We start from the raw sequence: 27,634 nt of genomic DNA on the forward strand, positions 1-27,634 counted from the left end.
GCGGCGGCGCGGCGGGGGAGACGCGCCCGGGGCCTCGTCGCGCTCCGGCTCGGCGGGGTCCGGCTCGCGCCGCGGCCGCGGCTGCTGCCGGGGGGCGCGGCGGGCGCGGCAGAGCGGCGGGCGGAGGGCGGCGGCGGCGCGAGCGGCTCCTCCAGCCCCGCGCGGGCGGCGGCGTCGAGCGGTGCAGACAAAGGAGGGGCGGAGGGAGGAGACGCAGGGTGCGCGGGCGGCGGCGGCCTCACCGGCGCGGGCGGGCGGCGGCGGCGGCGGCGGCGGCGGCGGCGGCCGCGCGGCTCTCGCTCCGGCCGCGGGGACCGGGAGAGGGAGCTGTGTCTGAGGAGACGCCAAAATCCCCTCGGCGCTGCCCGCGGGAGGGGGAGGGGGCACAAGATGGCGGCGGCCGGGGGGCGGGAGCCCGGCTCATGAGCCCCGCGGACGGCGGAGGGGAGACCGGGCCGGCGGCGGCGGCGGCGGCGGCGGCGGCGGCGGGGGAGGGGGCCGATCCCGCGTCTCCCCTCAGCAGACAATACAAGCGCCTCGGAGCGAGTCCCCGAACCTGCCCTGGCCAAAATGGCGGCCGAGAAAGAGCGGAAGTGACGTAAGTGCTCATTAGCATAAGAGGACTTATTGTCCAGTGAGGTGGGGGGGCCGTGGGGGCAGCACCCCTTCCCCCGGCCCCCCGGGACCCCCGCTCCTGCGCACCCCCGCGCGGGCGCCCGCCTTTTCCCGAGTGGGGGTGCCCCGGGACCCCCGCCCGCGCCGGGGGGGGGTTATATAATCCCCAGCGAGGGGGAGCTCTCGCGAGAGCCGCCACTTGCCGTGGACCCGCTAGGAGGCGCCGTGGATAATGGCCGCAGTGCGCTCCCGGGCCGAGCGCGCGGCGGGCGCCTTCCCCCGGCCGCAGCGCCCGCGGCGGAGGCAGCAGCGACGGCCGCAGCACGCCGGCGCTCAGTCAGGTGGCCGCGCGGGGATCCCTGCGCGGCCCCGCTGGGCCCGGACTACATCGGGCCGTCCGCGCTCCACGTGCTCGGCCGCCGCCGCGGGCGGGGCGGGGCCGCTCGGGCCCGGGGAGGTGCGAGGGCCTCGAGCTCCAGCTGGCCGAGGCCGCCCGCCCGCGCTCCCCGTCCACCCTGGGGTCAGTGCGCGTCCCGGGGCGCGCTTCACCGTAGCGAAGCCAGTTTCGGGCACGCACGAAGGGGCAGGCGAGCCACTCCGGGAACCGGGGCGATGGCGAGTCAACGGATCGTCAGGACCCTGTGCGCAGGGCAAGGGAGACAGGATGGGAGGGGTGGTTTCTTCTGTAGAGGAGGGGTCGGCGCCGGGCACAAGGCATTGGGCTCAGAGTAGGTGATGGAACACAGTCAGCAGGCCCAGTGGCTCCTTGAACAGTGGCCTGGGTCTCGCCTGGGGCTCCACACGCAGGTGCTCGGATACACAGTGCTTACGTCTCCACATTTACCACAGAAGTTGCACCCCGATTCTTTAAAAACCAAAGCTCAAGGCCACCACCTACCCTCATGGATTTCAGTGCCCGGGCTGGCTTGGACCGGGATCCTCACATCTCAGCCTCCACAGTGGCTAGGATGACAGGTGTGAGCCACCGCATCCGGCTTTGGAAATCACTTTAAAGAGTACTTGGGGCTGGCGAAGAGGCTGAGTCCAGAGGACCAAGGTTCAAAGCCAGCCCGGGCACAAAAGGACCTGAGACCTCTACAAAACTGAAAAGACTAAAAAGAACATTTACAGGAAGATTTGTACTCGTGTTCTCTGGTGTAATTAATTTCTGTGAACACTTGAGTTTCAAGGAGTAGATTCTCAGCTGGGCATGGTGGCTCACGCCTGTCATGCTAGGTACTCCCGAGCCATCCGGGGCACTAAAGACTCTTATCTCCAATTAACCCCTAGAAAATGGGAAGTGGGGCTGAGGCTCCAGGGATACGGCAGTAGCCTTGGGCTGTAGAGCTCAGGGATAGCACCCAGGTCCAGAGTTCAAACCCCACAACCCACAAAAACAAATAAAAAGAGTAGATTCTCAGCACTAAAACAAACGGAGAACATTACAATTCCTTTTTTATTGTTGGTTGTGGGGCTTGAACTCTTGTCCTGGGCAATGTTCCTGAGATCCTCATCTCCAGGCTAGCACTCTACCACCTCAGCCACAGCACCACTTCCGAGAACGTTACAATTCTAATACTGTAGTAACAGAATTGTGCTAGTCTAAGGTGATTTTACGTTAAGCACTGATGAATTTTCTAGTTGTGGTTAGTGAGAGGGGTCACTTCCCTGAGTACAGTTGGTCTTTGGTGGGCTAGTAGTCCAGTTCTTGGTGAAGGGACTAGAGCAGTCTGGGTCCTGGTGGACTGTGTAGTACGGGCTCACATTGAGGGGTGGGGAAGAAGAGGTTTCTTTATTTAAAAGGACACTAAAGGCTAGCTACTCAGGAGGCTGAGATCTGAGGATTGAGATTCAAAGCCAGCCGCAGCACTAAATAACGTGAGACACTTACAATGTGAGACTCGTTTTTTTTTTTTTTTTTTTTTTTGCCAGTCCTGGGCTTGAGCTCAGGGCCTGAGCACTGTCTTTGGACTTTCTCAAGGCTAGTGCTCTACCACTTGAGCCTCAGCACCACTTCCAGCTTTTTTCTATGTATGTGGTACTGAGGAATCGAACCCGGGTCTTCGTGCATGCTAGGCAAGCACTCTACCACTAGGCCAAGCTCCCAGCCCAATGTGAGACTCTTATCTCCAATCAATCACTAGAAAACAGGAAGTAGGGCTGTGGCTCAGGGGTAGGGTAGTAGCCTTGAGTGGAAGAGCTCAGTGACAGTATCCAGGCACAGAGTTCAAGCCTCACCACTGAAGGAAAAAAAAAGAAAAAAGATTCGTGCTCCATTGGCAAAGGCCCAAGCCATGTTGAAGGTTGTAAAATATGCAAAGATATTTAAATAAAGCAAAAGTAAAATGTATTTTCTTACTGATTGAAGTTTTGCTCAAAACAAAAACAAAAACCTCAAAAACCAAGCATCTACAAAGCACTCTGTAAGCCAGGCAAGGTGGCTCATGCCTATAATCCTAACTACTCAGGAGGCTGAGATCTGAGGATCATGGTTCAAAGCCAGCCCATGCACTAAAGTCCGGGAGACTTATCTTCCGTTAACCTCCAGAAAACAAAGTGGTGCTTTGGCTCAAGGGGTAGGGCAGTAGCCTTGAGCTGAAGAGCTCAGGGACAAAGCCCAGGCCAATGACCAACTAAAAAAAACCAAAACAACTATATGACCAACTGCTAAGCACTTTGTGATTCACATCATACATTTAACTAGACACTCCAAAGTAGACAATTTCCTGTAAAACCCTAAGTTGTTCTAAATGTTTTATCTGGCTTAACAAATTTGCACTTTTATAGGAAAAGGACAGAGACCTGTATTTTTTAATTATGCAAAAACAACCATAAGGATTTTGAAGATATCGCTTTCCTAACACAATTAGGTACAAAGATATGATTATGGTTTTGTAATGAGTATCTCAGTCTTCAACATATAAAAATTCTGCATCAACATACTCTAATGAAAGCAGGAACATTTTATGCCATGTGCATTTATTTATATCAGTATAGCAGAATGTAAATAAAAATCAAGAACATCACTCATTAAACCAGTGGCTTTTAATTTGGAGTACAAAATGGAAATTTTTCTAGAGAAGATTTGTATGTAATGTACCTTACCTTATGTTCATGTTGTAAGAGTACATTTTTAATCAGTAACCAAGCTTCTTGTACTTTTACATTGAAATGAACATGGTAAGAATAAATGAGTAACTTTCTTTCATGTAGTAGCAAAAAGAGTCAATAATCCTTTCAAGAAAGAGACTATTTCATTTCCTCCCAATTTGGATTCACCATAAACTCGATCCACAAATGATATTGGAACCTGGGTAAAAAACATAGTCAGTCTTACAAACATGAAGTGCAGAACTAATATAAGAGAAAAAAGTCAGCTCTTTAAATTAGGTTCACAAAGCAGCCGTCCATCCTAAGACATGCTTTTTGTTATCTATGGACCGATGATTAGAGTATAATCTACAACAATCTGAAAAACATCAATCCTATATGTTATGCTAGGTTACTCAAAGTTGCAGGTTGCCCCTCAAGTAACTAACATACTTTTAGAATGTAAAATGACCTTTCACTTAAGTTTTCAGTTTCTCATGTTAAGTTACTGCTATTGCAGCATCTTAAAAACCTCCCACAAGAAGTGGCATTCTAGGTGGCAACTGCTTTTTTGTAAATAACAGTTGGTAAGTGAGAATTCCCTAAGAGCTCACTAGCCAGCTCAAAAAATTATAACCTCAGCCCCTTGCTGTGTAATCTCTGGTCATTTCCATTTGTCACGGGAAATGGCACATGGCATCCACTGATCCATTCAGTGGTTGTTGACTACAAGAGGAAAAGCATCCAAGAGACTCACACCACAATGCTGACTGGTCAGAAGAAAGATACAGGGTGGAGGAGCCCTAGTAATTTAATTATTTAAAAGGAAATGCTATACTTGGGCAGTGGATCCCACATACTTTGGAGGTGGACGAAAGGAGGACTATGGTTTGAGGGCAGCCTTGCCAAACCAATAAGCCAGGTATGGTGACATGGTCTGCAATCTCAGCCTTGTAGGAAGCATAGGCAGAGCTGCTAAAGCAAAATAAGGGGGCAGGGAGGTGTGACCCAAGTAGTACAGCACCAACCTTGCACTCCTGAGGTTGAGTTCACCCCCTGTCCACCAAAGATAAGTGATTGGGTGAGGTTAGATGGGGTACAATGTACGCATATACGTATATATCACAATGAAACCACTTCTGTACAAGTACGCTAATAAGTCTTAAAATTTTAAAGGGGACTTGACTTTTCACCCCCCCTAATTGTAAAGAAAGAGCAGAAAATGACCTTAACAGAGGAGGTCAATTTTAGTGGAAGTTGAAGAGGGAAGGGATGGTGGCCTGAGGAGAGTCAGGAGACCTAAGGTGGGTCAGAGGTGGGGTCAGGATCCCAGGTATTGAGGATTCAAAGGGTGGGTGGCAGGGTCACAGGTAGCATTTTGTGAGTTTATGGTGCAGGTCTGGCTAGGGGAAACTTGTGTAAGTCTCCTGCACTGTCAGTCAAGTGCCTATTACCGAGAGGCTGGGGGAAGGAGGCTTTCATATTTAGATTAAGATTCTGGGCTAGGGAATTTCTGGATGAGTCCCTGGGGGAAGGATGTTCCCTGGTCCAACCCGTGGGAGCAATGTTGAGTTTTGAGTACAAAGCAGAATCCCACCACTGACGGTGCTGAACATCATCGTCTCCAAGCACATGCCCGCAGATCAGCTCTACAGCATGGAGGTGGGATCCTGTTAGGTCTGTGCCTTCCCCATCCTTTATAGGCCCTGGCTTCTTACCTCCCCAATAGTGTAATTCAACTGTCTGGCCCGAACAATCATCTCCATCTGGAACACATAGCCTTTAGAGACACATTTTTCTATTAGTTTCTGTAGAACCTCTTTTCGGTACAATCTGTAAGAAATGAGAACATGTGTGAGTGTTTGGGTAAACGCAACTGTCTGCATGACATGTGACCTCTGCAGGGAGCTCGGTGGGTTTAAGTGTAAAATTTCCAATAGCCACTGACCTAAAGAAAAGCTCTCTAGGTGATGATGACACAATGGTCTCAAGCAAGGAGGCAGGAATTCTTAGCATCTTCAAGACTGACTTACTACTGGGACATATAACAATAACTGAATGATTTGATACATTACTTTTATTGTTTATAAATTTTCTTATCATTTTCACATAAAGGGGGAGAAACTGTTCCAAATGCTGGAACAGCAGAACTGACAGAGCATGATGAAGCAACAGTGTATACTTGGTGGCCAGAAGGGGGTCAATAGTAACAGTGGAGGAGGTTTCCATTGCAACTCTTAAGAGAAGCAGGCATAGCCTAACTAAGCCAGCTGCAGGTCCCCAAAGCTCAGAATCACAAAGTAAGAAGAGAACCTGGAATGTGCTGGGCCACCCTGAATAGCAGGGAGGTTTTGTTTTTGTTTTAAATTTAAATTTATTTAAATCAGTGGGTAAGGAGGCAGCAATTTTTACCTTTATTTCTTTACTTATAATAGCTAAGGTGGCAGTTCTCTTTGAAATTAGGACTCTCTGGATCTACAAGGTCTAAGAGTGTGACCTAGATCCCAGGCTTTTCTCCAGGCTTCCTGCAAGGCTAGTGGTTGTTAAGAACACATAGCAAGAATAAGCCTGAGAATATGCCTGAAAAGGGGGCTGCTGCTTCTTCCTCCTCCTCTTCCTCTTTTTTTTTTTTTTTTGGTCAGTCATGGGGCTTGAACTCTGGGCCTGGGCTTTATCCCTGAGCTCTTCAGCTCAAGGCTCACTGCTCTTTCCCTTAAGCTACAGAACCACTTCCACTTTTCTAGTGGTTAATTGGAGATAAAGAGTCTCACAGACTCTAGTGTCCGGGGTTGGCTTTGAACCTAGATTCTCACATTTCAGCCTGAGCAGCTAGGATTACAGGCATGAGCAATTGTGCCTGGCCTCCTCTTCTTTTTTTTGTGGGTCATAGGGCTTGAACTTGGGCTGGGTGCTGCCCCTGAGCTCTTCCAGCTCAAGGCTACCACCCTACTCCTGGGCCTGGATGCTGTCTTTGAGTTCTTCAGCTCAAGGCTAATGCCCTATCCTTGAGCCAAGCCCCATTTCCCATTTTCTAGAGGTTAATTGGAGATAAGAATCTCAGGTCCTTTTGTGCCCGTCCGGCTTTGAACCTTGATCCTCAGTTCTTAGCCTCCTGAGTAGCTGGGATTACAGGTGTGAACCACCACTGGCTCGCTCTTCTTCTTTTGCCAGTCCTGGACTTGAACTCAGGGCCTGGAGGCTGTCTGAGTCTCTTTGTGCTCAAGGCTATCACTCTACCACTTGAGCCAAAGTGCCATTTCTGCCCTCTTCTGTTTATGTGATACTGAGGCATTGAACTCAGGGCTTTATGCATGCTAAGCAAGCACTCAACCACTAAGCCCCATTCCCAGCTCTGAAAAGGCTTCTTGTAGGCATGAAAAGAATTTTTTTTTTTTTTTGCCAGTCCTGGGGCTTGAACTTAAGGCCTAAGGTACTGTCCTTGGACACTTTTTGCTCAAGGCTCACACTCTACCATTAGGCCACACTCCACACTTGTGAAACATTTTAAACTTTCCTGCAAACAATGACCTAAGTATTCATTCATATACGCTGATCTTCATGCTGTTCCTGATGAGTGACAGAGCCTAATGCGCAAGTGAACAACAAACCTAAGCCCCGCATTTAAACTTTGGAGAAAAAGCACAATATTCCTCTGAGAAGATATTTAGGACTCACATGTCTCAGGAAATTTCAGCCCGCTTTTTCTAGCACTCTAGAAAAAAAGCAGGATGGGATCTTTTTTTTTTTTTTTTTTTGTTGGTCATGGGGCTTGAACTCAGGGTCTCAGCAATGTCCCAGAGTATTTTTTGCTTAAGACTAGTGTTCTAGTGTCTGGAGCCACAGCTCCACTTCTGGTCTTCAGGAGGCGAATTAGAGATAAGGGTCTCCTCAAATTTCTAGTCTGGCTCAAACCATAATACTTAGATCTCAGCTTCTTGAGCAGCTATGATTATAGGCATGAACCACCAAGGCCTAGGAAAATGTATTTACAGCAGCCAATATAATTCAAGAACTTCAGATAAGAAATTACAAACAGCAGAAACTTTTACTGTACCTGAAGCTGCCAGTTAAATCAGATGCTCCTGGTCTCAGCAAAATCTGAGTTATCAAATTGGCCCCACGGCTGCCAAATAAAACAATGACATTTTCTTTGTTAAATATAAGTTAAAAATAAGAGAAACAAATCCAAGAGCAGAGTGTGAAAAATGCTACACTAATTTCATAAATGCTCAACTAATTTTGCAGAAATGTTCATTTTCTAAAACGAAGAGAATTTTACTTAGTGAAATGAGATATGATAGTCATTTTTCAGAGAAAAGCAATTTTTCTTCTTTGGAAGTGCAAGGTAGAAGGAATAATACAGTAATCTTTCCAAGCTTTCCCTCATGAGAAACACAGCTAACAGAACTAAGATCAAGGATGTGATAGAGGACTTTCCAATGAGCTGCACCAGAAGAAAGAGTGCCAGTGGAGCGTGCTCCCTACTGTCGGGTGATCTCTGGATGCCATCCATTGGCATCAACACTGTACCAGCACACTAGACATAAGGCATAAGGTGGTTTAAACTGTGTGGATTTCTTTTTTTTTTTGCCAGTCCTGGGCTTGAGCTCAGGGTCTGAGCTCGGCCCTTGGACTTTCTCAAGGCTAGAGCTCTACCACTTGAGCCTCAGCACCACTTCCAGCTTTTTCCATTTATGTGGTACTGAGGAATTGAACCCAGGTCTTCATGCATACTAGGCAAGCACTCTACCACTAGGCCAAACTCCTGGCCGGATTTCTCAGTTTTAGAGATTGGAAAGCCCACAAGTGAGGCTGAACAAGTTCTCTGTTCACTGTTTAAGGATAGCAGTCCCATGTGGGGGCCATGTTGTCTGTAATGGGCCTTCCAGGTCTGTTTACCTCCCAGAGGCTATTGGGGAAGGTTTCCATTCACAGGGGACTTTTTGTGTGTGTGGGTGATGGGGCTTGAACTCTGGACCTGGGCGCTGCCCCTGAGCTCAAAGCTAACACTGTACTCTTTGAGCCAAGAACCACTTCGTTTTCCAGTGGTTAACTGGTAATAAGAGTCTCACAGTCTTTAGTGCTGGGGCTGGCTTTGAACTGCAATTCTCAGATTTCAGCCTCCTGTGTAGCTAGGATTACAGGTTTGAGCCACCGTGCCTGGCTTCACATAGGACTTTTGATGAGACAGACTTTCAGTCTGTAACAACAGCTTTACACTAACAGCTACAGCTGAATATCAATAATCCAGTATCAGCACTAGTGACCAGTAACTATTAACATCTCAATGTCAAGTGCCTAAAGAAAATGATTTTTGTACCATAGCCATTTGGAATGCTCTGTTAGGAAAAGGTTTCTGAAAACAGTTTCAAAACCGTGGCCTCACAGACAAGGATCACCTTTACAGAAAGCACAGGGTTAGGAAACATGGCTGGGATGGTGGCTAAAACACCATACCTCTCTTCAGTGCATTTCTAATAGCCATGAGGACACCCTGCAGATGCCTCATGCTCCTCAGCCTAGATGTTTAGGCGGCTGATTTCTGGAGGATTACAAGGCCAGTCTGAGCAGAAAAGCTCTCTAAATCCATCTCCAAAATAACCTATAAAAAGTCACTCTGGGGCCGGGAGTTTGGCCTAGTGGTTAAAGTGCTTGCCTAGCATGCATGAAGACCCGGGTTCGATTCCTCGGTACCATATACATAGAAAAAAGCCAGAAGTGGTGCTGAGGCTCAAGTGGTAGAGCTCTGTTCTTGAGAAAGTCCAAGGACAGTGCTCAGACCCTGAGCTCAAGCCCAGGACTGGCAAAAAAAAAAAAAAAAAAAAAAAAGTCACTCTGGAGGCATGGCCCAAGTGGGAAGGTTGAGTAAGCAATGAGGCCCCAATAGCAATCTACACTAGTTCTAGGGCTTCAACTATGGGCCTGGGTGCTGTCCCTGAGCTCTTCAGATCAAGGCTATTGCCCCACCCTTGAGCCACAGCACCACTTCTGGTTTCTTTTTCTAGTGGCTAATTGGAGATAACAGTGAGGCTTGAACTCGGCCTGGGTGCTGTCCCTGAGCTCTTCACCTTAAGGCTACTGTCCTAACCTTGAGCCAAGCCTCATTTCCTGTTTTCTAGAGGTTAACTGGAACTAAGAGTCTCAGGTCCTTTTGTGCCTGGGCTGGCTTTGAACCTTGATTCTCAGATCTCAGCTTCCTGTGTAGCTAGGATTACAGGCATGAGCTAAATGACAAAATTTTAAATTGACTCCAATTCCTCTTTATTCTGTTTCTTAAAGTAAGTTGAAATCATACTCTCATTTGATATTGATATATTTTTTTAAAATTTTCACATTTTTATTGGTCGTGGGACTTGAACTCTGAGCCACAGGTCCATTTCCCCTTTTCTGGTGGTTTATTGGAGCTAAGAGTCTCTGGGACTTTAGTGCCCAAGCTGGCTTTGAACCATGATCCTCAGATCTCAGCTTCTGGAGTAGCGAGGAGTACAGGTGTGAGTCACCTCCCCCGGTTCTGGAAATCTTATTTTGTCCAAAATTATAGGTGAATGATTTGCTTCAAAAAGTTGAATGTTGAGTAAAATAATATTGGTAGAACCAGACCAGTTCAACCAAAGGTTCAAAGGTTTGCGCTGACAAACATCCAAAAGAAAATATTTGGAGCAAAGATTGTACACACACACACACACACACACAATTATGACAAAAGAAACTACCTGGAAATTTCCACCTATAGTTACAACCCAATCCTGCAATCCAAAGCAATGATTGTCATTAAAGCCCCACTACACTAAGAAGTCACAGAACATATGTAGGTACCTGATTATTTTTCTTTTCAAATCCCAGCCATATACACCTCCATTTCCTCTGTATCGAGTTCCAGAGACAATATCAAAATCACCTTCCTTTTGCTTTCTGCAGGAAAAAGACAACTTTCAGCTAGAAAAAGTTTTCCAATTTCAACAGGTATCTTCATAAGCTACACAAACAGAATGATGAGGAAACTAAGATACAATGCCAAAGAAAACAGGACTTACCTACTTTTAAAGCAAGGCTTTCAAAACTGTCTTTTTTTCCTGTGTGTGTGTGTGTGTGTGTGTAGTGGGGCTTGAACTCGGCTAGGGCACTCTCCCTGAGTTTTTCAGCTCAAGGCTACCTATGGCCCTACCCCTGGGCCTGGGTATTGTCCCTGAGTTCTTCAGCTCAAGGCTACCATCCTACCCTTGAGACAAGCCCTCACTTTCCGTTTTCTAGAGGTTAATTGGAGATGAGTCTCAGATCCTTTTGTGCCCGGGCTGGCTTTGAGCCATGATCCTCGGATCTCAGCCTGCTGAGTAGCTAGGATTACAGCCACCGTGCTGGGCCCTGTGAGATTCTTATCTCCAATAAACCACCAGAAAACCAGAACTGGTACTGTAGCTCAAGTGGTAGAGCTCTAGCCTTGAGCTGAAGAGCTCAGGGATATCCCAGGCCAAGAGTTCAAGCCCTATAACCAAAAAAAAAAAAAAAAAAAAAAAAAAAAGGAGGAGGATTTGGACATAAAGTCCAAGTTGAACTTCTGCCTCTCCAGTGTTGGGATCATGGATGTACACTACCATACCAGGGTCCCATTCCATTTTTTTCTCCTGCACATGTGTTTGTATACCTGTCTTGGGGCTTGAACTGAGGGCGCTGTCCCTAGGCTTTCTTGTTGAAGGCTAGCCCTCTACCACTTGAGCCATAGCTCTAGCTTTGGCTTTTTGGTGGTTAACTGGAGATGGGAGTTTCATGGGCTTTCTTTTCCTGACTGGCTTCAAACTGTGATGGTCGTCCTCCTGTGTAAGTGCTTTTAGTGGTGATACTGGGGTTTAAACTCAGGGGCTTTCATTTGCTAGGCAGGTACACTACTGTTTGAGCCACACCCCCAGCTCTCCAATTGTTTCAATAGCTGCAGAAAGTTTAGACTAAGTACAGACCCGTGGTTGTTTTCATGGTAAGCTCCCTTCCCTCCAAAACTATAAATAATGCAACAATAAAGTCTTAAAAATGTCACCATAGTTCTCAGATTCCCCAAAATGAAATATAGTGGAATGATCAAATGGTGAAAAAAAGGCCAAGTAATGTTAACATACTACTAGAAACTTTTCCAAAATAGTTCTACAACTCACTATCCCTTAGTACTATCTGGGCGTATCTTCCTAATGCCTTTTCCAATACGGGATATTACTATTCTCAAAGTGTTATTTATTTATTTTTGCCAGTCCTGGGCTTGAGCTCAGGGCCTGAGCACTGTCCTTGGACCTTCTCAAGGCTAGAGCTCTACCACTTGAGCCACAGTACCACTTCTGGCTTTTTTCCATGTATGTGGTACCGAGGAATCGAACCTGGGTCTTCGAGCATGCTAGGCAAGCACTCTACCACTAGGCCAAACTCCCGGCCCTCAAAGTGTTATTTTTGACCAAGTACTGGGTAATAATTGTTTTAATTTGTATGTCCTTGGTTGCACACAAGGAAATTATGCTTGCTAGCCCTCAAATTTCTTCTATCCAGTTGTCTTGTATCTCTCCTCACTTGGTCCTTAATGGGCTACAGAAGCATCTGAGTATTAAGAGATACAGAGAAGTGAAGATGCCCCAAAGCAGAGGCCAAAGGATAAGCAGTAGCTGGCATCAATTAAGGAGCAGGGCAGAAGTGGCTCAGGCAAAGATTTCTGAGCTCTGTGAGACCTGAGAAAGAACCTAGGCAAGTGGAAGCATGCAAAGCAAAGGGCTGGCAGGGTCACAATGCCAGGTCCTAGAGGGAGGGAGCCGATGACGGCTGTAGAGGGTTTGAGAGACAAAGGGGTTTGGATTTTTCCCAAATGCCATAGAGAGTCCCTTGAAGTATTCTAAATAGGAAGGTGACAAGATCTCACTCTTTTCATATTATCTAGCTTACACTCACAACAGTTTCAAACTCTTATTAACAAAGTTTCTCTTGGGATTCCTAAGAATTTAACTGTTACCACGTAGGACTGAATAGAATTTTATATCCTTTTTCAGTATCTCTTGAAATCCTTAACCACACTACTTGAATCTGCATGTTTAACAACAGCTAGGTAAGCCATTTATGAACTTAATGGAAATGATCCATTCAATATTTTTCTATTTGGCATAATGTTTGTATTATGTCTAGGTCTTCTTGGTCTTCCTGCCTGCCTACTTGTCCTGGGGCTTGAACTGAGTTCTGGGCATGGTCCTTGATTCTTTTGTGCAGGGCTAGCACTTTACCTCTTGAGCCACAGCACCACTTCCAGCCTTTTCTGTTTATGAGGTACTGAGGAATTGAACCTAGAGCTTCGTGCATGCTAGGTAAGCACTCTGCCACTAAGCCACGATCCCAGCCCCCATGCTCTATTTCTGTGCTAAAGTTTTTAGTGGCTCTTAGGGATCATTACAGTACTTTCTTTGTAACATGATGAATTATCTGGGGCTCATGGTGAGAATCACTCTGTTATTGCTGGAATAAACCTTATCTGCCCAAGATGTTTTACTCTAATCACCTAAGGCTTGAGCCAAGAGAAAATTCATCTTTTTGGTAGACTAAAAGAATGTATGTAGTACTTCTTGAAATACCCTTCAGGGCTTCTAAAACACCATTTCACGGTATCATCTACATGTGAACCCCAAACCCATGTTGTTCTATTTTTGACAGAAAAGATGAAGCATATACACTTTTAATTAGAGCTAAAACTAACATTAAGTCCAAAACCAACAGTAAGACCAATTGTTTTGTTCATAAGTCATTCTAATATTAGAAACAGTACCTACCTAATGAATTCAGGAATAAATTTTGGCTGAAATTTAAAAAGAATAAACAACAAGTGAGTAAAATAAGCTATGAGTTTTGACAACAGATCCTAGAGAAATATGTCCCCAGTGAAGTGTGCCACTTACATGATGTGAGAGGTCAGCATCCATAATAATCACAAAGTTTCCCGTGGCATGCTTCATCCCGTGAATGTATGCAGTTCCTAAAAATAAAGTGTTCACACATGACCAACACTACCAGAAATGCTTAGGCAGATTCAGTCCCCAAAAAGCAAACACTGTCCTCTGTACAAGGTAAGCCAATGTACTTGTAACTTTCCATTTTTAGTAACTGAGTTCATGTATATTACAAACATAACAAGCAGGTAGCAGGTGTAAGCAGAGGACATGGCTCAAGTGGTAGAGCAAGTACCTAGCAGGTACAAGGCTGGGTCAATCCCTAGTATCTCAGAAAGATAATAAAACTTCAAAAAGTGAAGCTGGCCACCCTTTCAGATGTCAATTAAAAAAAACCCTATCTACATTTCAGGTGCATATAGATTATAGAAAATTATAGAAATGGTATCAGATTATAGAAAATTATAGTCTCATCATTAAAAAAAAATCTTCAGAGGCCAGGAGTTTGGTCTAGTGGTAGAGTGCTTGCCAAGCATGCATGAAGACCCAGGTTTGATTCCTTGGTACCACATACACAGAAAAAAAGCCGGAAGTGGCGCTGAGGCTCAAAGTGGTAGAGCTTTAGCCTTGAGAAAGTCCAAGGACAGTGCTCAGGTCCTGAGTTCAAGCCCAGGACTGGTATACACACACAAAAAAAATCTTCATGTGCCCACCCAAGGCACAGAAGAGGTCAGACTTCTTTTCAGAGTTCTAGATCTACAAAGCAGCTTTTTATTTTCTACTCCATTGTCTACTGCAGAAATCTTAAGCAGGAAATGTTTCTTCTTTTTCTATTTCTCCCTTCTTTAGCCCTGTTATACTAAAAGAAATCCTTGCTAAAACTTAAAAAAGAGAAAAAAAAGCCTTAAGTACAACATTCCCAAACCACTCTCCAAATTCCTCCCTGCGTAGCTGATGCCTCTCAGGAAATGGTACCAACGAGCTGACTTTGTCTACAAGCTCCTGACAGGTCTAGGAATGATCACTCATTTCTCTTCTTTGCCAATGATTTCTTTTTTTTTTTTTTTTTTTGCCAGTCCTGGGCTTGAGCTCAGGGCCTGAGCACTGTCCTTGGACTTTCTCAAGGCTAGAGCTCTACCACTTGAGTCTCAGCACCACTTCTGGCTTTTTTCTATGTATGTGGTACCGGGGAATTGAACCCGGGTCTTCATGCATGCTAGGCAAGCACTTTAACCACTAGACCAAACTCCCAGCCCTTTGCCAATGATTTCTGAGCTTCAACCACTCCTGCTAATCCCATAACCACCTACCTCTTGATTCCCTTAGTTTGCATACTGGCATGTTCATCCCAAGTCCTGCTTTCTCATTCTTACCATCACCAACTAACAAGTCTCTCAGCTTCTGCTCTTCCCAGTAGCCCAAGTACATTTATACAAAAGCTGCCCACTGATGACCTTCTCTCAGCCAAGTACTCTGGATTCCTGTGGGAGTGGATGGGCCTGATGGCACAGTTGTCATTACTTATTCCTTGTACCTCAAGTCTCCCAATGATTTGGTGATCAGGACTTGGAGCAGGACTTGGGAATTCTTGCATTCTCTAGCCAACTATCAAAATTAGAACAATTTCTCGTGCTCCACAGCACAGTAAAGTAACAACAGCTGACAACAGCCAAGTTACTTCAAGAGTTTTGAATGTTCTCAACACACAAAAAGTTATATAATGTACCCCATAAACATGTACAATTATAGCTTTGTAGTTAAAAAATAAAACATGCAGGCTGGGCGCAGTGGCTCACACCTGTAATCCTAGCTACTCAGGAGGCTGAGATCTGAGGATCAAGGTTCAAAGCCAGCCCAGGCACAAAAGGACTTGAGATTCATATCTCCAATTAATCTCAAGAAAATGGGAAGTAGCTTGGCTCAAGGGTAGGGGAGGAGTTTAGTACCCTTGAGCTGAAGAGCTCAGGGACAGCGCCCAGAATGAGTCCCAGTCCCATGACCCACAAAGGAAAAAAAAATGCATTTTTGAAAACCATCAGAAGTTTCTTATCAGGAAGACTAAGCTCTTATAACGACTTTGGCTAAGAAGTGACTATCCAGTATTTGAGTATATCACTGTCTGACCAGTGCTTGACAACTTCCATGGCTGTTTCCCTATCATTTCCGTCTCAACACTCTGGATTCAGATACTCAGAACATTCATGATGCCAGGGTTTTCAGGACATTTCAGTTTTTAAGATCTAGGCTTTCTCCATGCTTCCCAAAATTTTCAGTGAAAGCATACTAATTCTTAGCCTGGGTATAGTGCTTTACATCTGTAATCCCAGCTACACCAAAGGCATCAGTCCTGGGCAAAAATGTAAGATCCTAACTAAAAACTGATAGCAAAAGTGTTACAAGATGTGGTAGTATTTGCTTAGCACAATGAAGCCATGAGTTCTACCCCTAAAGCCATAAAAGAAGTATACCAGTTCTCAATATAACCAACTATGACCACCAACAACAACAACAAAATATAGCCTTTTGACTGGGTATTTTAGATGCAAAGAACTAGAAATAACTTTCCTTTTTAGAAATTGAAAAAAAAAATCGCTAGGCACTGGTGGTTCACACCTGTAATCCTAGCCACTCAGGAGGCTGAGATCTGAGGATCACAGTTCAAAGCCAGTCTGGGCACAAAAGTCAGTGAGACTTTTATCTCCAATTAACCACCAGAAAACCAACAGTGGCACGGTGACTCAATGTGATAGAGTGGTAGCCTTGAACTAAAGAGCTCAGGGGCAGTGCTCAGGCTCAGAGTTGAAGTCCCACAACTGATCACCCTCCCCCATCAAAAAAAAAAAATCCTTTAAATTTATTTTTAATTTTAATTTTTGCCAGTCCTACGGCTTGAACTCAGGGCCTGAGCACTGTCCTTGAGCTTTTTCAAGGCCAGAGCTCTACCCTGGCTCTACCCACAGCACTACTTCTGGCTTTTTCTATGTATGTGGTACCAAGGAATGGAACCCAGGCCTTCATGCATGCTAGGCAAGCACTCTACCATTAGGCCAAACTCCAGGCCCTAATCCTTTAAATTTATGAAGTCTTATCTCCTCCCCATATCTTCCACTGTGGATCCATCATCTCTGTGGAGTGACAGCACCTCTAGCACTTTCTCATCTCATAGCACCGACATTATTCCCAGTGTTCTCAACAGTTCCTTCACTGGTGTAACCAGAGTCCCTCTATTAAATTCCCTATACTGAAAAGAGTGAACATTACTCCCTGTTTTCCTGAGTGGGCTCTGACTTGTACAGGCCACCCATGTTAAATTAAGTGTCAGTAAGAATATTAAAAACCATCACAAGAGGCTGTGTTTGGCCCTGTTCTAAACTGGGAAAAGACGTAATGGGAAATTTTACTAAGGAGTTAGATATTTTACTTACCTAGTCCCAACTTTTTCTCTCGAGGTCTTAAAAGCTATAGGAATAAGAAACAATATTTTAATACAAATATTTTATTTTACCCTTCTAATAGACATAGTTATATTTAGTAGCTCTTAGAACATGATTAACCCTTTTAAAAGTTAAAAAAAGGGTAGAGTTGGAAACAAATCAATAGTTTATTCAGTTTTGGAGAATAATCAACCTTCTTTAACTACCTATAGGCAAAATCTTAGCATTTTTTCTATTCCTATTGATTTATTAGCCTATTTATTTGCCTATTCATTTATTAGTCCTACTGCTTGAACTCTAATGTTTGATCTATCATCTTAAATAATACTGATTCTTTCCTGCTCTTTCCCCTCACTCTTCTTCCATAAACTTGGATTGGTTCTATACTTCTACATCTCATTCTTTACTGGTCCAGGAAGAAGAGAGAATCCCCAAAAGTGGCTACATCACCAGGCACCAGTGGCTCACATCTGTAATCCTAGATACAGACAAGGCTGAGATCTGAGGATTGCGGTTCAAAGCCAGCCCAAGCACTAAAGTTCCTGAGATTTTTTTTTTCCCCCCCTCAGGGTTAGAACCTTACCACTTAGCCACAGCACTACTTCTGGCTTTTTTGTATGTATGTACTACCGAGGAATTGAACCCGAGTCTTCATGCATGCTAGAGAAGCACTTTACCACCAGCACTTTACCACCAGGTCCAGAGTTCAAGCCACATGGCCAAAAAAAAAAAAAAAAAAAAGGCTACATTTCCCCCCTTTTTATAGCTTATAAATCACTTTAAGTTTTTGTTCCCTATGTGACTCTGGACTTTTCTCTTAGCCTGTGCCTCCGGGCTGAAACTAATAACAGATACTGTCCCCTTTTGCTCTGGGCCATGAAGAGCAGATTTGCTTTAGATAGCAAATCTGTAAACAAAGCATTTTCAGTTCAGGTCAAACAGGATCAAATAATTAAAAAAAAACAAAACAAAACTATGTATGATCTACTGAAGGTGGGGTGGGGGTGGGGGAAGAAACAAGATAAACAAAATACATTCTTGCAACTAAGATCTATTGGAGAGAAAAAAATAGGTAGTTATCTACAACTTCAAGTCATTGAACAGACCAGACAAGCTATGTCACATCATAGCCAGGATTCATTTGATTTTGTGACTGATAGTTACTGATTCCACAGATACCAGTATTAACCCTAAGATTTTCTACAACCCTGTTCCAACTAGAAAATCTTTTTTCATAGGTCTAGACTTCAATTCTGGGCCTGGCCGTAGTTCCTGAAGCTCTTTGGTTCAAGGCTACGGCCATACCCCTAGAACCACAGCACAGACATCTGGTTTTCTGGTGATAAATTGGAGATGAGTGTCTCAGACTTTTTAGTGTTTTATAGTGCCTAGGCTGGCTTTGAACCGTGATCCTCAGATCTCAGCCTCCTGAGTAGCTAGGATTACAGGTGTAAGCCACCACATCTGGCTTGAAAAATCTTAAAAACATCCCTGTAGGGGCTGGGAGATTGGCCTAGTGGTAGAGTGCTTGCCTAGCATGCACAAAGACCTGGGTTTGGTTCCTCAGTACACATACACAGAAAAAAGCCAGAAGTGGTGCTATGGCTCAAGTGGTAGAGTTCTATCCTTGAGAAAACCCAAGTACAGTGCTCAGGTCCTGAGCCCAAGCCCAGGATTGGCAAAAAAAGAAAAAAAAAATTCTCTACTTCTTATAATTTTCAGTGTCCAAAGGTTTATAAGGAATATGTTATTATTAGAGCAATTTAAGAAAAGTGTGGGAGCCGGGTACAATGGCTCACACCTATTTTTTTTTTTTCAGTTGTGGGGTTTGAGCTCAGGGCCGGAGCACTGTCCTTACACAGGAAGCTGAGATCGAACGATCACGGTTTGAAGCCAACACAGGTAGAAAGTCCCTGAAAACCAAAAGTGGCATTATGACTCAAAGTAGTAGAACAATAGCTTTGAGCAAAAGGAGTCCAGGGATAGCGTCCAGGCCCAGACTTCAAGCCCCAGGACTGGAAAAAAAAGGAAAAGGAATAACCCTGCACTAGTTAGTTATACAGATAACGTCTGCAAAGAAAATTCCTACCACAGTATTGGCCCATCTTTCCTCCAGGGAGGCTGTGATGCATACTTTGAGGTGTCCATCAAAGGCAATTTCTCAACTCTGGGCCTGGGCACTGTCCCTGAGCTTTTCAGCTCAAGACTACTGCCCTAACCCTGGAGTCTCAGCACTACTTCCAGTTTCCTGGTGGTTAGATAAGAGTATCAGGGAAGCTGGGTATAGTGGCTCAAGCCTGTAATCCAGCTAATTCAGGAGGCTGAGATCTGAGGATCGCAGTTCAAAGCAACCCTGGGCACAAAGCTCTGTGACTCTTATCTCTAATTAACCACCAGAAAACCAGAAGTGGCACTGTGGCCCAAGTGGTAGAGCGATAATCTTGAGCTGAAGAGCTCAGGGGACAGCACCCAGGCCCAGAGTTCAAGCCCCAGGACCAAAAAAAGAAAAAAAAAAGTCAGGTGACAGGAACTCATGCCTTGTAATGCTAGCTAGTCAGGATTTAGGAGGTGAGAATCTAAGTTCAAAACCAGCAGAAACATTTGTAAAACTCAATCTCCAATTAACCAGCAAAAAGCAGGATTGGGGTAATTGGGGTATGGTTCAAGTAGCAGATGGCCAGTGAAGCAAGGCACTGAGTTTAAGTCCTGGAACAGCTCCTCCCCCCAAAAACCCAAAACAAACAAACCAAAAAAACAAACCAACAAAAGGCTACCATGTCTAGATCCCGTGGCTCATTAGTGTAATAGCAATTATTTAGATCAGGAGGATCATGGACAGGTTAGTAGTTTGGCACCCGTTACCCCACATCTGGAGGAAGCAAAAACAGGAGGTTCATTGTCCAGTGTTGCCTGGACAAAAACTGCCAAGGCAGGGGGCAGAGAAAGAAACAGGTTCTACTGAGGAGGTGGGCATGGGCAGGAGGGAACTGGGCTAACAAGAAGTAGCTAGTTTGCGTGCATATAAACAGGACAATAAAACCTGTTGAAATTGTTTTAGGAAGGGGGAAGGGAGAGAGAATAGAAGGGCTAACACTGACAAGAGTAGACTGTACACATGAATAGAAATGTCACAGTAATGCCCCCTCCATAACTATTGTATGCTAATAAGAAAAAAAATCACCCAATTGCTCTCTTTTTTCATGAGTTTCAGTGAAACTGAATTTTGTTTTTTACATGAACTCACAATTTATAGTTTTATTTTATGAATGCTCTATTATTTGGTGTGGGTACTGATCTTGTTAAAATACTAATAAGGTGGTAGAGTGCTTGCCTAGCATGCATGAAGATCCAGGTTCGATTCCTTGGTACCACATACATAGAAAAAAGCCAGAAGTGGTGCTATGACTCAAGTGGTAGAGGTCTAGCCTTGAGAAAATCCAGGGACAGTGCTCAGGCTCTGAGCCCAAGCCCAGGATTGGCAGAAAGAAAGAAAGAAAGAAAGAAAGAAAGAAAGAAAGAAAGAAAGAAAGAAAGAAAGAAAGAAAGAGAGAGAGACAGAGAGAGACAGAGAGAGAGAGAGAGAGAGAGAGAGAGAGAGAGAGAGAGAAAGAGAGAGAAAGAGAGAGCCAGAAGTGGTGCTATGGCTCAAGTCTCAAGTGATAGTGCTCTAGCCTTGAGCACCAAGATGCTCAGGGACAGAACCCAGGCCCTGAATTTAAGCCCCAGGACTGGCAAAAAAAAAGAAAGAAAGAAATGACTAATAAAGAATGAAGAACTACATAACAACCTAAGATGAGAATTTCATGTATGGAATGCTGGCTACTTACAGTCACTACTATCATGTGATGTACTCAAAACATGCAAGGCTCAGTGGCTCACGCCCGTCATCCTACCTACTCAGGGGGCTGAGATCTGAGGATCGCGGTTCAAAGCCAGCCTGGGCACCAGAGAACAAGAGACTCTTATCTCCAATTAATCACTAGAAAACGGGAAGTGGGGCTGTGGCAAGGGGTCGGGTGGTGGCCTTGAGCAGCTGATGAGCTTAGGGACAGCGCCCATGACAAAAAAAAAAAATCTGTATCTATCTATATTCAGACTTTTTTTTGCTGGTTCCTGAGAGTTTTAACACAACCTCATGTTTACTAGGCAGGTGCTCACTTACACTTCAGTTGTGACCGAAGAGGGATAACATTGTCACTGCCACACCACAGTCAAGCACACGTGCATGGATACACAAAAGGGTGACTATGACATACTGGATGTGTACAGTATCCTGATAAAGGTAATCACTTCACAAGGAACACAGGAATCACCATGCTGAATCCTATGAATGCATTTTATTTTTATTTATTTATTTATTTATTTATTTATTTATTTATTTATTTTTGCCAGTCCTGGGCTTGAGCTCAGGGCCTGAGCACTGTCCTTGGACTTTCTCAAGGCTAGAGCTCTACCACTTGAGCCTCAGCACCACTTCCGGCTTTTTCTATATATGTGGTACCAAGGAATCGAACCCGGGTCTTCGTGCATGCTAGGCAAGCACTTTAACCACTAGGCCAAACTCCCGGTCCCTATGAATGCATTTTATATACCTCAGTGATATAGAGAAATATGACAATTGAGCGGCTTTGCCTGATCTCACACCGGAAGACAGAGCATGCTGAACCAACCCAATGGCAGCAGTCTACACAGGCTGACCCCTTCACAACCCCGGATCTTTCTGTTCTCTAAGGACTGCTATCAGTACAGGGTGAATACCCTCCATTTTTCTATGGTCCCACTATGGTACCTCTATGGAGGTAAAGTCATAGAGCTCCTTCCTGGAAAACTCAAGGCTGATTTCAAATCCCAGAACCAGAAACCAAAAGTGGCTCTTTAAAATCTTAGAAAATAAACCCTTGCCTGAGTTTCCTCAGCTAGAATTAAAAGGGGTCTTGTTTTGGTCAGTCCCAGGTCTTGAACTCACAGCCTAGATGCTGTTCCCGAGCCTCTTTGTGCTCAACCACTTGAGCCACAGCATCACTGTGCTTTTTGAGTTTATTGGAGATATGAGTCTCACAGACTTTGCTGCTGGGGCTAGCTTCAAACCATAATCCTCAGTTCTCAGCCTCTTGAGATTACAGGTGAGAGCCCAGCAAAGTTATGTTTGGAAGACAGGATCTCCCTACATATACCAGGCTAGTCCCGAACCCCCAATTCTCCTATTTCAGTCTTGTAGGATTACAAGTATGTACTATCAAGCCTAGAAAGTCTTTAAAGAACTTATTTCCCTTGGCTTTTTTCTGCATTTTGACCAGTTTGAGAGGCTGGCTGGCTATGTGTGTTATGTTCTTAATTGAGGAACTCCAAAACTATTCTTACTAGCCATTCCCCACCCCCAACTAAATGTACATATTCATTTAAATCCAAGTAAGCACCATTCTTGGTGTGATTTTGTAAGATTGGACAGCTAGTCTGTGATTTCTTGTTTTTGAGGGTGACAGGGTTCTGAGGGGGAGGCAAAGTCTTACAATGTTGCCCAGCTGATCTTCAATCCCTGGGTCCAATCAATCCTTTTATTTCAGCCCCCAAAGTAGCTAGAACAGCATAGATGAATCACTGTGCCCCATTCTACTTTTTTTTTTTTTGCTAGTCCTGGGCATTGTCCTTGAGCTTTCACAAGGCTATAATTCTATCACTTGAACCCCTGCACCACTTCTAGCCTTTTTTGAGTATGTGGTAACCAAGGAACTGAACCCAGGGGTTCATGTATGCTAGGGAAGCTCCTGCCGCCCCCCCCCTCCCCAAATTTTTAGGTGATTTACAGGTCAAAATGAATTTACATGGGGACTTTATCTGACATTAGAAGGAAATCATGAGAGTGATTTCTTGTTACTTCTCTTATTTTTAGTAGTCTGGGTTGACAGGAGAAATGGGAATTCTGGGGCCAATGCTATTATAGAATGTGAAAGGTTGGTTTAATAGCATTCCCAATTACTCAATCATACCCAAGGCTATAGTTTTATATTAAAGTACTCAAACACCGTGGTGATGGCCAGATTAATCAGCAGCATATAAATCAAAATATTCTGTACGTGGGCTAGGAATGTAGCCTAGTGGTAGAGTGCTGGCTTAGCACTCTGGGCCAGCCTTGGGTTCAATTCCTTGGTACCACATATAGAGAAAAAGCTGGAAGTGGTGCTGTGGCTCAAGTGGTAGAGCTCTAGCCTTGACCAAAAAGTGTTGAAGGACAGTGCCCAGGCCCTGAGTTCAAGACCCAGGACTGGCAAAAAAAAAAAAAAAAAAAAAATTCCATACATAATGGAATATAGTGTTGGCAGAGGGCTTCTGAAAGAAAAACTGGGGGCATTATTGGCCGAAAATATGAACATAGCATTGAAGTTGCTAGTAAGCTGACTTAAAAAATTCCTTTTTGAGGCCGGGAGTTTGGCCTAGTGGTAGAGTGCCTGCCTAGCATGCACGAAGACCAGGTTCGATTCCTCGGTACCATATACATAGAAAAAGGCTGGAAGTGGTGCTGTGGCTCAAGTGGCAGAGTGCTAGCCTTGAGAAAAGCCCAAGAACAGTGCTCAAGCCCTGAGCTCAAGCCCAAGACTGGCAAAAAAACAAAAAAACAAAAATCCCTTTTATTTCATGTTAAAAGATTTGCAAAGATGACTGAGATATGACAGACTCATTTATGAGGCAGACAACTTTTCCCCACAACTTACCTGGGCCTCTCCTCAATAGTGATTATAGACCTTATTTCTATTATTGAGGATAATCAAGAATATGGTTTTTATGGAGATGTTATCATTTCTTGAAAGTCAAGTATCAGTATCAATTTCTGCAGCAGTGGTTCTGCTGGAGAGAAGAGAGAACTTTATCCTTAAGTGGACATTTGACAACATCCAGATGAATTTGCGGTTGCCAAGTGAGCACGTCAGCGGCTGCTGTCAGCACGTCACTGGCACAAGAAAGAGATGGTAATCAGTGTCTTACTCTGCAGAGAACAGATCCCCAAAGCAAGCCGTATGAATGATATACTTCTGGACCCCAGAAATGCCTACAAATCCAAACTAGTAATCAAAAATACAAATCATGGGGCCTGGAGTTTGGCCTAGTGGTAGAGTGCTTGCCTAGCATGCACAAAAACCCAGATTGGATTCCTTGGTACCACATACATAGAAAAGCCAGAGGTGGTACTGTGGCTCAAGTGGTAGAGCCCTAGCTTTGAGGAAAATGCCCAAGGATAGTACTCAGGCCCTGAGTTCAAGCTCCAGGAATGGCCAAACAACAACAACAAACCACACACACATACAAACAAACAAAATTACAAAGCTATTATAAGACATGTGAAAGGATATCAATGTATGGGAATCAATGTACCATCTATCTGGCAAATATCATGTAACCCTTCTATTAATTACAATAAAAAATATATGAAAAAAAAACATACTTGGCATTTGTCCAAATACTCCTATCAAGTATAGGCGTCAAGGTACAGTTGGAAAATCTAAAATTTACACCTCAAGAAATATCTTCCTAGAGAAGTGTTCTTCACGATAGAATTTAAAATGCCAACAGCTTTGAAGTCATTTGGGTTTTATGAGAACACAGTCTTTTTTCCCATTATGGGCAGTATATTGAGAGTGCAAGAGTGAGAGGAAATGGACTACATAAGACATAGTAACTGCAATCTCATTCTGTCACAGTCCTTTGGAAATGCCATGCTTTAATTTTGCCATTCAAGAAAACAAATCCACTCAGGGCCGGGAGTTTAGCCTAGTGGTAGAGTGTTTGCCTAGCATGCATGAAGACCAGGGTTCAATTCCTTGGTACCACATACATAGAAAAGCCAAAGTGGTGCTGTGGCTCAAGTGGTAGAGTGCTGCCCTTCAGGAAAGCCCAAGGACAGTGCTCAGGCCCTGAGTTCAAGCCCCAGGACTGGCAAAAATAAATAAATAAATAAATAAATAAACCAAACCAAACCCTATAGAATCAGCCATAAAACCAGAGTGCATCTGAATACTCTCCTCCCTCACTACTACTCTGATATATCAGATATGGAAAAATTTAAGCACGACAAAAAGCTGTTTAAATCTCAAGGGCATAAAAGATTCAGTTCTTGGCAAATATCACTTTAAGGCAGTCTATCATCTTGTCTCTATACAAATATTACTTTTTTTTTTTTTTTGGCCAGTCCTGGGGCTTGAACTCAGGGCCTGAGCACTATCCTTGGGCTTTCTCAAGGCTAGAGCTCTACCACTTGAGCCACAGCACCATTTCCAGCTTTTTTTCTATGTATATGGTACCGAGGAATTGAACCTTGGTCTTCCTGAATGTTGGCAAGCACTCTACCACTAGGCCAAACTCTCAGCCCCAATAAATATTAATTCTATGACAGAAAAGTGTTCATTGCAACTTACAATTCTGTCCGACCCGTAGATCTTTTCCAGCTGTTCAGCAACATCCCTTGTTCCATCTGGACTTCCATCATCTATGATTATAATCTCATAGTTGATTCCACTAAAATAAATAAATAAGTAAATACATTTGCGTTAATGTTTGTAGACAAGTATCTCATATTTGAAATTTTTAATTGCTCATCAGTCTAGAAATGCCTGCAAAATGTACATATACATGAATATCATGTCTCCCCCACTTAAGACATCAGGATGAGAGAAAAGGAGGTAACAACACTGTTTCCTTGTGATCTTATTTTAATATACCTTGTAAGGAAATAAAGCAGAAAACACATTCCATCCTTAAAGGCTTTAAAAAAGAACCCTAGCAAAATATTTAGAAACTATACTATTCTTGGGCCAGGTGTTTAGCCGAGTGATGAGTGCTTGCCTAGCATGCATGAAGACCTGGGTTCGATTTCTTAATACCATGTACATAGAAAAGCCAGAAGTGGTGCTGTGGCTCAAGTGGTAGTACGCTAGCCTTGAGGAAAGCCCAAGGACAGTGCTCAGGCCCTGAATTCAAGCCCCAGGAGCTCTACTATTCACTTCCACTTACCACAGTACCTTAACTTTGATAACAATACATTCTCAACATGAAAGGTGTTAATCTTAGTAGAATGGCAGATGGAGTCTGCTTCATAAACAAAATCCCAGCCACTCACAAGCAGTATTACTCCCCTCTCCTTTAAAGCCACACCTCCCTCACACTAAAATCAAATACAAATCAGGAGTAAGATCAGCTATGGGATGGTTAACTGATCTTATTTAGAAGGAACCTGCAGAATCCTATGTAAAAGATAAGTTGGCTGGGCTTGGGTGATGCAAGCCAGTAATCCTAGCTACTCAAAAAGCTGGGATCTGAAGACTGCAGTTTGAAGCACTGAGACTGTTTTGTCTCCAGTTAGTCATCAAGAAGCCAGAAGTAGAGCTGTGGCCCAAGTAGTAGAGTGCCAGTTTGAGTAAAGAAGCTCAGGAACAGAGCTCAGGCCCTGAGTTCAAGCTTCCGGACTGACACAAACAACAAAAACCTGTCATTTTTGCGCAGCTATCTAAAAAAGTACACCAAAAACCAATAGCTCTCACCAATTAATAAATGTTTCCACAGCAGTTTTAGCTAACTGGTTGCATTCCTGTTTGCAACAATACTGAATAACAAAAAAACAAACAAACAAACAAACAAAAAAAAAACAAACTCAGCTACCTGTCAAGTACTTTCCTAAGTGCTGGAAAACACGACAGCCTCACATTCTCATTTCTAAAACAAAAGCCAAGGGGCAACCACAACAAAACCACAACCCTCCAGACAGCCTGTGTTCACATCGGGCTAAAGAACGCGGCCGTACGGAATATCCCCACCCTTCCAAGGTAATTGGTCATGTTTGCCCACGCGGATGTGAAAAAAAACAGCAACAACAAAACCCCCAGCCGTTTAAGAGACTTTCTCACAGCGCGATCTCCTTTGCCCTGCCACGTTTATTGTGAACCGGCATCGGGGTTTTAAACCTTGTGACTGCGTGGCAATTCCGCAGGGATGAACGACGGCGCCCGCCGCTCTCTCGTTTGCAGAGGGGTTAGCCGGCCGGGCACCCGAACCTCGGGGTGGCGGAAGCAGCCCCGGGGGAGGAGGGCGCGGCGCACGCTCAGACCGCCGGCTTCGGCCTCGCTGCCCCAGGTAGGCCGGGGGCGGCGGGTGGGGAAGGGGGGACGATAAGAGGATGTTTCACACCGAGCCGGCGCCCGAGACCCCGAGAAGACCCGCTCCGGCTTTCCTCCGAGGGCGCGCTTGATCTGCGGGGCCGGGGGGGCCGCGGGGGGCCGGGAGGGGCCGAGGCCGGGCCGGGGAAGCCAGCTCAGCTCACCGCTCGGGGAGGGCGGCCGGGGGCGCTACCTCTCGGAGAAGCTCTTCACCAGCAGCCACACGATGAGCGGCAGGTTCTCGCGCTCGTTGTAGGTGGGGAGGAGCACCGAGTACTTGTCCTGTCGGCGGGAGCGGCCGCCGGGCTCCCGCCGAGAGCCCGGAGCCCTGCGCCCGGCCGCCACGGAGGCCATGGACGCACTGCGCCGGCCGCCGGAGGCGGAACTGCGTCATCGGCCGGGGACCGGGCCACCGTGGGCGGGGGGCGGGGCGACGCGGGTCCAGGGCTGC

General features: G+C 45.0%; 1 protein-coding gene across 3 annotated transcripts; it reads right to left on the reverse strand.

The window, feature by feature from the left end:
- Positions 1-3,641: 3,641 nt before the first annotated feature.
- On the reverse strand, positions 3,642-27,592 carry Dpm1 (dolichyl-phosphate mannosyltransferase subunit 1, catalytic). Of its 3 annotated transcripts, none has more exons than XM_090352530.1 (9): positions 27,348-27,592; positions 25,450-25,549; positions 17,033-17,066; positions 13,617-13,693; positions 13,491-13,516; positions 10,522-10,617; positions 7,760-7,828; positions 5,424-5,538; positions 3,642-3,925 (listed from the first exon to the last, which is right to left on the reverse strand). In XM_090352530.1, the coding sequence occupies exons 1-9, from the start codon at positions 27,575-27,577 to the stop codon at positions 3,821-3,823; spliced, it is 852 nt and encodes a 283-aa protein (XP_090208656.1). In that variant the 5' UTR covers positions 27,578-27,592; the 3' UTR covers positions 3,642-3,820. The 3 variants fall into 3 exon arrangements, with proteins under 3 accessions (XP_090208656.1, XP_090208657.1, XP_090208658.1); XM_090352531.1 differs by having other exon boundaries at positions 27,377-27,566; XM_090352532.1 differs by lacking the exon at positions 27,348-27,592 and adding an exon at positions 26,935-26,994.
- Between the last annotated feature and the right edge of the window lie 42 nt (positions 27,593-27,634).

Source organism: Megascapheus bottae, chromosome 18 (assembly GCF_031878675.1).
Source record: "Megascapheus bottae isolate mThoBot1 chromosome 18, mThoBot2.hap1, whole genome shotgun sequence".
NCBI lineage: Eukaryota > Metazoa > Chordata > Mammalia > Rodentia > Geomyidae > Megascapheus > Megascapheus bottae.